Source organism: Mesoplodon mirus (assembly GCF_964341445.2).
Source record: "Mesoplodon mirus genome assembly, chromosome: 7".
Classification (NCBI taxonomy): Eukaryota; Metazoa; Chordata; class Mammalia; order Artiodactyla; family Ziphiidae; genus Mesoplodon; species Mesoplodon mirus.
Genome location: NC_138983.1, coordinates 58,150,780 through 58,163,019, shown reverse-complemented (window position 1 = coordinate 58,163,019; position 12,240 = coordinate 58,150,780). Strand labels below are relative to the sequence as shown.

The window sequence follows — 12,240 nt, the reverse complement described above, 5'->3', positions numbered from 1 at the left end:
TAAACAATGTTGCTATGAACATTGGGGTGCATGTGTCTTTTAAAATTAATGTTTCTGTTTTTTTGGATGTACATCCAGGAGTGGAATTGATGGGTCATATGGTAGTTCTATTTTTAGTTTTTTTTGTTGTTGTTGTTGTTGTTGTTTGCGGTACGCAGGCCTCTCACTGTTGTGGCCTCTCCCGTCGCAGAGCACAGGTTCTGGACGCACAGGCTCAGCGGCCATGGCTCACGGACCCAGCCGCTCCGCGGCATGTGGGATCTTCTCGGACCGGGGCACGAACCCGTGTCCCCTGCATCGGCAGGCGGGCTCTCAACCACTGCGCCACCAGGGAAGACCTATTTTTAGTTTTTTGAGAAACATCCATACAGTTTTCCACAGTGGCCCCACCAATTTACGTTCCCACCAACAGTGTATGAGGGTTCCCTTTTCACCACATCCTCACCAACGTTTGTTATTTGTGTTCTTTTTGATGATAGCCAACCTGGCAAGTGTGAGGTGATATCTCATTGTGGTTCTGATTTGCATTTTCCTGATGATTAACGATGTTGAGCATCTTTTCATGTGACTGTTGGCCATCTGCATGTTTTCTTTGAAAAAGTATCTGTTGAGGTCTTTGCCCATTTTTAAATCAGGCTGTTTGTTTTGGTGTCCAGTTGTAGGAGATATTTATATATTTTGGGTATTAAATCCTTATCGGCCATATCATTTGCAAATCTCTTCTCCCATTCAGTAGGTTGCCTTTTTTTTTTTTTTTTCTGGTGGCACCACACAGCTTTCGGGATCTTAGTTCCCCAACCAGGGATGGAACCCATGCCCCCTTGCAATGGAAGTGCAAAGTCATAAACCACTGGACTGCCAGGGAATTCCCTTAGTAGGTTTTCTTGTCGTTTTGCCGATGGTTTCCTTTGCTGTGCAAAAGCTTTTAAATATAGTTAGGTCCCATTTGTTTATTTTTGCTTTTATTTCCTTTGCTTTAGGAGACAGATCCAAAAAAATACTGCTGCGATTTATGTCAGAGTGTTACGCCTATGTTTTCTTCTAGGAATTTTATGGTTTCCAGTCTTACATTTAGGTCTTTAATCCATTTTGCGTTTATTTTTGTATATAGTGTTAGAGAATGTTCTCACTTCATTCTCTTACATGTAACTGTCTATTTTTCCCAGCACCACTTATTGAAGAGACTGTCTTTTCTCCATTGTATGCTCTTGACTCCTTTGTTGTAGTTTAATTGACCGTAAGTGTATACACCTTTCTTCTTTCACTTAACAATATACTTGGAAATTTTTCCATATTTGTACATCAAGAGCTTTCTTATTCTTTTTCACCAGGTTAAATCTCATTGCGTGTATGTACCATAATTTGTTTAACTGGCCCCTAACTGAAAGACCATTAAGCTGTTTCCTAGACAAAGCCTCCAGCCTTCCTTGACAGAGCGGCTGACCAAGCAGTCAGGACGGGCTTATAAAAAAGTGTGGGGAGGTGGGGAGACACTCTACCATCCCAGGTGGACTGAGGGCAGAGGTAAGGGCAGGACGGGGAGGAAAGGCAGGAGGGGAGAGGCAAGGTGGGAGCTCCCCGGTACCCTGGGAGGCTGGTTTCTCTCAGACTTTTCCTCTGGTGCCCCACCACCCACTACTCGGGCTCAGCTTCTCCTACACACTCCCCTTACCTCTTGGCCTTCCCCCAGGTCTAGGCCTGACTCTGCCCGGGGAACTTCCCAAGACCCGTCCGTGGGGGTTGGAGAGGGTTGCCGCGGTGCAATGACCTGGGGTTTATTTAGCTCTCTGGGCCTGCAGTCTCACTGGCTTTCCACATAGCCCTGCCCCTACTCCCGGCTCCCCTGGCACATGGTCCAGGACCTGAAGCAAGAACTGAATGGCTCAGTGGCCTTCATCTGGCCCCGGGTCAGCTTTCCTGTCTGCCCCACGGGCAATCTCTGGGCGCCTAAACCTAGACTGCTTTGGGCTAGTGGGAATGGGCTGAGGAAGCAGAATCAGAGCCTGTCTGGCGCCCCTCCTCTCACTCCCCAACCCCATCAGCAGATCACGCCCCGTGGTTCCTCTTATGCAGGACCCTCTGATTGTGGGTGAAATACTGGTTGGCAAAATCCGGAAGGGGATGTCTAGAGAGGGGTGGTGGCTCCCTCCACGTCACAGAGCAAGCTAGTGTTAAAATGTCCTCAGGTGGGGGTGGATTCCTACCATCTGGCCCAGACCTCGCCAGTCCGTTCATCACTTGGCTCATCTGTGCTGTGGGGTAAGCTGGGTGGGGAGGCCCCACGATCTGGGCTTGCGGGGGAGACAGGAAATCTGACCAAGAGTCTTACGGTGGCTTTCTGGTAGAAGTGGGTGGACATGGCCTGGCGGATGACACAGTTGCTGCTTCTGGCTTTGGTGGCTGCTGCATGGGGTGCCCAGCCCAGGACTCCACAGGCCAGGACAGACCTGCTCAACGTCTGCATGAACGCCAAACACCACAAGACAAAGCCAGGCCCTGAGGACAAGCTACATGACCAGGTGAGGATGGAGTGGGGTCTGGGGCAGGGGAGACGGCTGACCCCAAAAAGGGGAGAAGTTAGGGAGATGGGAAGATCAGCTTTGGCAAGTGATGGAGGCAGGAGGGGGGCTGAGGTGGTCCTGGTGGACCCTCTCTCAGGAGGCCACTATAATACTGGGGTGACTATTTATCTAGCACCCTCTATGGGCCAAGTGTTTTCCTCACACCTTGTCGTGAGTATGTCCAAAAGGCCTCCTTGGTAGGTGGATGGTGGTCTCTACTTATACAAATGAGGAAATAGGCCCAGAGAGGGCACAGGTACATGTGGGAACTGAGAAGCCAGTCATTAGCAGGTGCCGGGAGAGGGACTGGTGGAACCTTTCCCAACCTTCATTATGTGCCAGCCCATGGAACTCAAAATCAAGGTAGAAGAGACAGGTCCCTCATGGTCACGATGTGACAAATAACTACAAACAGGCCAGGTCCCCACCCCCATTACATCCTGAAGAGACAGTGACAAATCAGATATGCTGGGAAGACTTCCAAGCAAAGGGACCATTGGCCTTGGCCTTGGAGGATGAGCCAGAGTTTTCCAGGAAGACAAAGAAGGAAAAGGCAGCCTAGCAGAGGACAGCATGTACACGGGTTGGAGGGTGACAGCACAAGCGGTGGCAAGTCTAGTGTGGCCAGAGCCAAGGATACTGCTGCACGCAGAGTAGGCGAGGTGAGGCCTCAGTCCCCGTTTCATAGGGAAGGCTCCTGAAGCAGCTCAGAGAATCTGAGCTTGAAGTTGAACTCCAGGCTCATGAGAGATGCCGATATCTCCTTCCTTCCGGTCACCCTCTCTGCTCCCTACAAGGCTTCACACTGCTGGAGGGCTGGGGTGTTCCCAGGGAAAGACTGGCATGGACTGCTTCCAGGGGCTCCAAGTGAAAAGAGGGAAGCCCAGCAGCCCATTACCTCCGAGTCATTTCCAACAGTTCATTTGCTCTGTGTGTGTGTGCATGTGTGTGTAGTAAAATATCCATAACATAAAATTTGCTGTTTAAGCATTTCTAAGCATACAGTTCTGTAGCATTAGGTAGATTCACATTGTTGTACAAACATCACCACCATCCATCTCCAGAACTTTTTCATCCTCCCAAACTGAAAGCCCATACCCATCACTGCATTTTTAGAACTTTTAAAGTTCTTTTTAGGAATTTTTTTTTTTTTTTTTTTTGCCATACCATGCAGCTTGTAGGATCTTAGTTCCCTGATCAGGGATCAAACCTGGGCCCTCGGCAGTGAAAGCGCAGGGTCCTAACCACTGGAACGCCAGGGAATTCCCAAAACTTTTTAAGTTCTAAAGGTTGCTTTAAAGAACGCTAAGTAGAACTTCCTCTTTGCCAAGAAATGATGCAAACACAGACCTTGGAGGGAGTCAGGTGATTTTAATTCTGAGGGATGCAGGCTATATGGGAGTGGCTGGTTTTGCTGAGTCTCTAGCATAGGCCAGGAAGTGCTTTTCATTATATTTAATCTAGTCAATTAATTTATTTATTGGCCGTGTAGCGCAGCTTACAGGATCTTAGTTCCCCGACCAGGGATTGAACCCATGTCCTTGGCAGTGAAAGCGCGGAGTCCTAACCACTGGACCGCCAGGGAATTCCCCGCTTTTCATTATATTAACTAACTCTTTTGGAGGCAGAAACCACTGACCCTGGCTGGCAGGTCGGGGATGAGATGCGTGGGGTCTTGCAGGGCGACCAAGAGTTGGGCACCTAAGGAATTGCATGCACGAAGCTGGGGAGGCCTGGAAGCAGGTTCTGCGGCAGCAGCCCCGGGCGTGGGCTGGGTTATTGGAACGGGGTTGGTTTGGATCCACCCTCAGGGATTTTCCTTAGTTTCTCCTGAGTGTCCAGACCTGTCACATCTCCCTTCTCACTCGAGCCTGGATGCTAGAGTTCATCTCAGACATTTTAAGCAACTGGCTCGTGATTGCTCAGCTCTTGACTCCCAGCCTACAGCAATTTCTAAAGAGAAATCTCCACCACTTCTACCATCTTACCTGCCTTGAATTCACCTTTCTAGGATTGCCGCCCATGTTTAGTCAGGCCCAAGTTCAGGCCTATATGTGGTCATTGCCCCTCTGTGCCCCGCTGCTTTTAAGACCTACCAGGAGTCCCCTCACCTGGGGTTCCAGACCCTGAGAGAGCCAGACTGGCCCCCTTCCCCTCCACCCCTCACCGCAACCCGCGACCAGGCTCCTCCCTCTCCTCTCTGTCCTGAGGTAAAACCCTAACCTTACCATCCACAAGGGGTGCAGCTTACTTAAGCTCTGTAAAAATCGGAGTAACGACCTTTTACTCAATAACTGGGTGATTGAGAAGATAAAGTGCAAAAGCCTCAGGGACTTTGCGTCTGCTATTTTCAGTGCCCCCAGTGTTCGTTGTCTCCCCGCTCCCCAGCCCTAACTAAAACCATAGCGCAAGGAGGGCAGAGATTTGATCTATTTTGTTCATTACAGTATTCGCAGCACCCAGCACACTGCCTGCACTCAGTTCATACTGTCTCAGTGCAGAATGAGTCATCTAAACATCCCAGATAACGTGAAATAACTTTGTAAACCGCTTAGACATGTACAACTAATAACTGCTCCCCCAGACGATGGTTCTCCAGGTCTCCCACATCCCCTGTGTTACTTTCTGTTAAAAGTCAATACTATTGGGCTTCCCTGGTGGCGCAGTGGTTGAGAGTCCACCTGCCAATGCAGGGGACACGGGTTCGTGCCCCGGTCCGGGAAGATCCCACATGCCGCGGAGAGGCTGGGCCCGTGAGCCATGGACACTGAGCCTGCGCATCCGGAGCCTGTGTTCCGCAACGGGAGAGGCCACAACAGTGAGAGGCCCGTGTACCGCAAAAAAAAAAAAAAAGTCAATACTATTATTGCCTCTACCCCACAAAGAGGGCTCCTCAAGGCCAGGCTTAGAGGCAGCCTCCCTAGCGAGGGTTCCTCTGGGTGACCTACCCAAGTCAGAGGAACCAGAATGTGAAGGAGATGGCCATGGTGGGTCAAGGACTTAGTCCCATGTCTTCCCCTCCCAGTGCAGTCCCTGGAAGAAGAACGCCTGCTGCTCCGTCAACACCAGCCAAGAAGCCCATAAGGATATTTCCTACCTGTACAGATTCAACTGGGATCACTGTGGCAAGATGGAGCCCGCCTGCAAGCGCCACTTCATTCAGGACACCTGCCTCTATGAGTGCTCACCTAACCTGGGGCCCTGGATCCAGAAGGTACGGGCACCATCCCCACAGACATGAACCTCAGCAGAGGGCAGGGCCCACCGGCCACTTGCAGGGAGGGCGTGGTCCAGGAATTCTGGACTGAGGGCGGAAGAGGCACCGCCCCCTCCCCCAGCCCTGGACCCCATCAAGGCTGTAGCAGCTGAGATCCCTGGCTGACTGGAGCCCTCCCTCCCCCCGCTCCCCCCAGGTGAACCAGAGCTGGCGCAAAGAGAGGGTCCTGAACGTGCCCCTGTGCAAAGAGGACTGTCAGATCTGGTGGGAAGACTGCCGCACCTCCTACACCTGCAAGAGCAACTGGCACAAGGGCTGGAACTGGACCTCAGGTGAGGGACTGGGCAGGGGCGGGGGCGGGGGGGAGGGAGGGGTTTGGAGATGGAGGGGGTGTGTGGAACGAGTATACGCAGATTTGAGGCTGTGGGGCTGGTGGAACAAGAGATGGTTCTGGACCCAGTGGCTACAGGTCTTCCATCCTCCCCACAGGGTATAACCAGTGCCCAGTGAGAGCTGCCTGCCACCGCTTTGACTTCTACTTCCCCACGCCTGCTGCTCTGTGCGATGAAATCTGGAGCCACTCCTACAAAGTCAGCAACTATAGCCGGGGCAGCGGCCGCTGCATCCAGATGTGGTTCGACCCGGCCCAGGGCAACCCCAACGAGGAGGTGGCGAGGTTCTATGCTGAGACCACAAATTCTGGGGCCATGCCGCAGGGGATTGGACCTCTCCTGCTCAACCTGACCCAGATACTGCAACGCTGGTTCCTTGGCTAAGCTGTTTCCACTGCTGACACCTGGATACCTTCCTTGCCTGCACCCAACCTCAGCTCAGCCCAGCTCCACTCTCTCAGATGAGGAGGACTCACAATACCCTGGTCATTGGTTCCTGATCCAAGGTCCTACAGGGATCCTCTGACAGCCTATTCTAATAGATATATCTATGTGTGTCCTGTGCCTTATAAATAATTTGGGGATGAGTGGGTTGGGGGTGGGGGCATGCCTCATTGCTTCATCATTCCTCTTGAGAGGCCCAAAGAGGGACTGGGACTAACTTGAAGTTCAGCAGCAAGTAGGGGGTGGAAGTTGATCCCTTAGCCTCGGGCTCTTACTTCTGCACCAGCCTTCCCCCTCATGCCCCTTCCTGTACCACAAGGGAACAAGGGAATTGGTGGAGGGAAGCTGGGGAGAGATTGGTAGATGAGTTACCAGGCTCCTGAAAGTTTCTTTCCCTTTCCTTCCCTTACTAGACGTGGGCTGGGATGGATATATTAGTGGGCAGATCCCCATGATGAACACTTGCATTGTCTCCATTTTTTTAAAATGACAATTCTACAGTGAAAAATCATGCACATAGTAGAATGCTATAGCATTGAATTCCAGAAGAGGGATTGCTGGGTCAAGGAGTATTTGGATTTACAATTTTGATAGTTACAATTTTACAGGGGTTGTATCATTGTGGCCCCCACTAGCCTTGTTTCCCCACAATCTGGTCAACACAGTATAGCGTTAAACTTTGAATTTTCTGCTAAGCTGATTTTCTGCTAGACTGATAGGTGGGATAAAGGGCATCTCAGTGGAGTTTTCACTTGCCATGTTTCTTACCATGAGAACACGGTTTCTGAGGTCTTTCCATATTGATCTACAAAGATCTAATTCATTCTTTTCCATTGCTGGGCAATATTCCGTTCTGTGTATAGATCACATTTAACTCAGTCACCTACTGATGGATATTTGAGAGAGGGAGGTTCTTTTACTCCAAATATTCCCTCTCTGGGTTCCTGGAATGCTCTTTTATACTCTGCAGGCTGGCTCCTCGTAGCCACTTAGATTTCAACCTACAATTAATTCTCCACTAAAATGACTTCTGACCACTCAACCAAAAGAAGTCCTCTTGTACAGATATCCATCCACTGTGTTTACTGTCTGACTTTTCCCTAACAAAACACACACACCTGAAAGCAGGGGCCATGTCTATGACATTTTGTGCCAGATCCTCTGGGCCTGGGTCGGTGTCTAGCACAGAGGAGGTGCTTAGGGATCCATGCACTCATTCTGTCAGTCAGTAGATGCCTTCTGAACACCCAATCTGCCGGTGTTGGCCGACAGGAAGGGAATTGAGTCCCTTGCACTGTCTGGTGGGGGCAGACAGATGTGAGAACCAGTAACTCTTAGAACAGTGAGCTGAGGGTTTGCTCCAGGGGAGCACAGAGTGTGGCGCAGTTCCGTGGAAGCCCAGAAAGGTTAGGGAAGGCTTCCAAAGCATAATGTTTGCCAAGCCGACTAGGTGGAGGAATGGCATTCCATGGAGATGGTTCAGGAAGTGCAAAGGCTTGGAGGTGAGAGAAGCACAGCAGAATTTCTAGGTGGCTAAGACAGAAGTTAAGAGGGCAAGGGCAGGAAATGAGGCCAGAGAAGAAACACTGGATCTGCAACCCTCAAGACTCTGATGCCCTCACGGTGCTCTCTCCTTTCTTTGTGAAAGAAGCCAGGCTTGGAATCAGACTCAGCTCTAGCCCCTCTTTGCTGCCTGGGAACCGCAGTTTTCGCAGCTGTGAGGATGGGTGATAAGCGACTGCATATGCCATGGGCTGGCACTCAGGAAAAGCCCCAGTTTCTCCCATCTCTACTCCCTGCAGCCCAGAGCCCCCATCCACGCAGGGCCAAAGACCTTCCTTTCATCTTTGTCAAGTCACAGGGCAGCCTTCAGATCGGGGTCCACAAGGATGCCAATGGCTAACTTGGCTGGTATTAAGCTTCCAGTCCGGGCAGATACTCTCGGGACCGGCTCCACAGTGGATGCTTGACTGTATCCCTCCCTGTTGCCCAGGTGGCCTGAGCACTGAGGCTTCAGATTCAGAGCCCGGCATGAGGCTCAACAAGGGCAGGGACTCCTCACGGATTAGAACTCCACCTCCAACTCACTTCCCACTTGCTGGTCACTTCTTCTGAACCCCTGAGGTCTTGGAGGCCAAACATCACTCCTGCAGTGGGGGAACTATAAAGCCCAGTTTATGATCAGTTCCTGGCGCAGGGGTGGAGGATGGGGGACAGGGGCAAGTCCCATCTAGAAGAGCATCTAGAGGAATGTTTTTGGGCATTCCTAGACACCTGGGCATGCTCCAATTAGGAGAAGGCTGAGCTGGGCTGGTAAAGCCTGGAGGGAAGTCTGGGGGTTTTAGCAGCCCTCTACCTGCTCAGGTCTTCAGAGGGCTTAACCCTCCCAGGTTATCATAGGAGTCAAGTATGGCTCACTCCGAGGGAGAGGGAAAGCAGGGCACAAGCTGGGGGTCTCCTGGGAGTCGATTTCTCCACCCACCCACCCCCCCGCCACTGGAGTCAATTTCTTTGCAGGCTCTTTAGGGCTTTCCTTCTTGGCTGATTCACCTCCAGTGATCCAGCTGCCTCCTCTGGCTCCCAGCCCCACCCCCTGCTCCATGGGCTCAGATCTGTGGCCTTTCCAAGGATAGTGAGGCCCCAATCTTCCTTAAACTTCTGCTGCCATCATAGGCTGATGGCTCCCACATCCAACCTGGACCCTTCCCTGGGCTTTCACCTCTACCACCACCTCCCCACCGTGTTGCACACAGGCACCTTGACAAAACAGAGCTCAACATTCCCTCCGGCCCAAATTTGCTCCTCCCCTCTTCCCTTTCTCCACCAGTGGTACCAGCCTGGCCTCAGAGGGTGAAAAAAGAAAGGCTTCTGTCCCTGGCTGGGGTAGGAGTGGTGGGAGGAGTCTACATTAGAGCAGACTCTTAGCTGCTGGAGAAAAGAGACGTGTGTGTGAGTGGGTAGGGGAGTGGGGGAAGGGAGGGGAGCTGGGGCCTTGGAACAAGTGAGGCTCTGGTAATCTGAACATCTGTGATTTTATAGCTGGAGGTGGGCGATGCCTGAGGCTGCTGAGGTTGAAGAGTTGGTGGCTCTATACATTGGGGATATGGGAGCTCCATACTCTGTACAGCTGCCTGGGAGCTGGGAAGCCCGAGCTCCAGCCCTTGCCCTGCAATGAGCTCTGTCCTGATTCTCTGGGTCTCATTCTCTTTGTCGGTATAACAGGATGAGGATGTTAGAAGTGGAGCAAATTTCTTTAAATGATCCCAGCAACTCAGGCTGCAAGGTTTTCTCAGACCTGAATTTAGGGGAGAAAATGGAATAAGTGGGGCTTGCAGACTGGCCTCAGGCCTGCACTATTAATCCAGTCCCTCCCACCCACCACCCTTCCATGGAGGCCTTGCTGGAGCCCACGTGCAATAATTAACTCCTGGGTGGCCTTCGCCCTATCCTAAGCGCCTCTCCTGGGCCACATTCCCACTGCCCGTCTCCTAGGCCACTAAGCCCCTTCTGTCCCCTAGAGTGAGGCAAGGGGACAGCAGAGCAGAGCAGAAGCCTGAGCCAGACCGAGGGCCACCTCTTCTCCCAGGTATGTCACTCTGCACCCCCTCTCAGAGCAACACACCCTAGGGCACTCCCAGCAAGTATTAAAGGATTTGAACTGGGAGGATCCACTGCCTAAAGGCAGAGAATCCAGAAGCAGAGACAGGGCCTGCCCAAGGTTAAACTACAAGTTAGCAGAACCCAGGACTCTTGCCTTTCAGCACAGCACTGAGTTCTCAGAGCTTCAAGTCTGGGACCCTGGGGGGAGGGGTGGCGGTGTTGAGGATGGTGATTGGTGGTGGTGGTGGTGTCTGAGCTGGACCCAGATCTGAAGCTGAGACTAGGAGGGGGGAGGGGCTTGCAGGGTGATGTAGGTGGCATGGAGGGGAATAGAGCTCTGGCTCTAGAAAGCAGCCACAGCAAGAAAAAACACCGACTGACTGAGTGGGATCCAGCGGGACCTGGGGAAAGGGTTTTCTCAGCCCTCCCAGTACTCCCCCAGTACTCTGTGTCAGTTACCCCTATGGGAGCCTCAGCACAGGGAAAGAGCAGGGGACAAAAGCTGAAGGAGCTCTGGACTTGAGGGTCCTGAGCTGGACTTGGGTGGTCCCTACTGTGTGACTTGGGACACGTTCCTCAACCCATGCCCAACTGATTCCTCAATCCGTGCCCAGCTGGCTAGTATCTCTTAGGGCTTTCCCCCCTACATTTAATCCTCAGGTGAGGAAACTAAGCCTCAAGATAATGTGAGTTATTTTCTCCCAAGGTCAAGCAGCAGGGGGAGTGTGAGAGCTGGGATCCTGGACAGGCAGATCAGGAACCCTGTGCTCTAAACTGCTAGACTTTGTTTCCCCAAAGGAGCCTGATCCTGAATCACCCGGCATTTCCAAGAGTACAGATTTGTCCTGTGCTCTTGGAGATCAGGGAGTGAGGGGATCAATGGAGAGATGATTGGGTCCTGGAATGAATGAATTAGCAAATGAATGAACACTGGAATAAACAGTGTAGCAGGATAATGGATTGTGGAAGGGTGTGAAGTGAGGAGAGCTAAGTGGGAATATAATCCCAGGTTTCCCCGAGCTCTGCTGGGCAGAGTCAGCCTGGAGTCCACCCAGTTCAGGCCCCATCCAGGAGGCCCAGGCAAGATGCTGTAGTTTTGCAGAAGATGGGGGCAATGTGGCGGTGAGGCAACTTTGTGAGCAGGGAGGATGCATAAGCTTTAGGAGATGTAAGAAATGAATTCTGAGTGTTTTAGAAGAACCAGGCACCTGCTGACCAGCGGCGTGAGGGAACAGGCATCTCCCAAAGCTCAGCGTCAGAGGTCAGGGGATTGAGATGCTATGAAGGCCAAGGAGAGGCCAGCTCTGTGGCAGGGGTTCAGGAGCCTCCCTAGGCCCCAGGGGTGGGCTGTTTGGCTGCCCATGTCCACCCCCAAGCCTCTGCCCTGTGACATTCTCCAGGTCACAGGGTCTCTGGGAGAGGCCAAATAATGAGGCTGGAAAGGGCTGGAAGCAGGGCTTTTTTTTTTTTTAAAACATTGATCTGCATCTGGAGTTCCAAAACTAAGATAAACTTTTACACAAAGTCATTTGGTGTCAAAATCTGACCTGAGGGCTTCCCTGGTGGCGCACTGGTTGAGAATCCGCCTGCCGGTGCAGGGGACACGGGTTTGAGCCCTGGTCCGGGAAGATCCCACGTGCCACAGGGCACCTAGGCCTGTGCGCCACAGCTACTGAGCCTGTGCTCTGGAGCCCGCGAGCCACAACTGCTGAGCCCGTGCGCCTGGAGCCCGTGCTCTGCAATGGGAGAGACCACCGCAATGAGAAGCCCAACTACTGCAGCGAGGAGTGGCCCCCGCTCTCCACAACTAGAGAAAGCTGCGTACAGCAACAAAGAACCAAACTAGCCATAAATAAATAAATTAAAAAAAAATCTGACCTGAAAATTAATGTGAGGTTATTATAGTTTTTACTTATTCCACCAGTATACCTATTTTCTTCCCCACAGAATGTGTGCTTGATCATTGACTGCCTGTAAATTGTATTATCTTATTTTGTATTACCTTTGATAAAATTGCCAACTAAAT

General features: G+C 51.7%; 1 protein-coding gene across 2 annotated transcripts in view; it reads left to right on the top strand.

The window, feature by feature from the left end:
* The first annotated feature begins 2,203 nt into the window (after nucleotides 1-2,203).
* Nucleotides 2,204-12,240, top strand: part of LOC309807325 (folate receptor alpha) — a 35,841-nt gene continuing 25,804 nt past the window's right edge. The window contains exons 1-5 of one of the 2 annotated variants that reach the window (XM_082626747.1): nucleotides 2,204-2,259; nucleotides 2,346-2,519; nucleotides 5,587-5,775; nucleotides 5,975-6,110; nucleotides 6,268-6,631. In XM_082626747.1, the coding sequence (XP_082482873.1) occupies nucleotides 2,358-2,519; nucleotides 5,587-5,775; nucleotides 5,975-6,110; nucleotides 6,268-6,554 (774 nt within the window). In that variant the 5' untranslated portion in view covers nucleotides 2,204-2,259; nucleotides 2,346-2,357 and the 3' untranslated portion in view covers nucleotides 6,555-6,631. Of the gene's footprint in view, nucleotides 2,260-2,345; nucleotides 2,520-5,586; nucleotides 5,776-5,974; nucleotides 6,111-6,267; nucleotides 6,632-12,240 lie in introns of those variants that run through there. The other variant, XM_082626748.1, reaches the window with a different exon arrangement.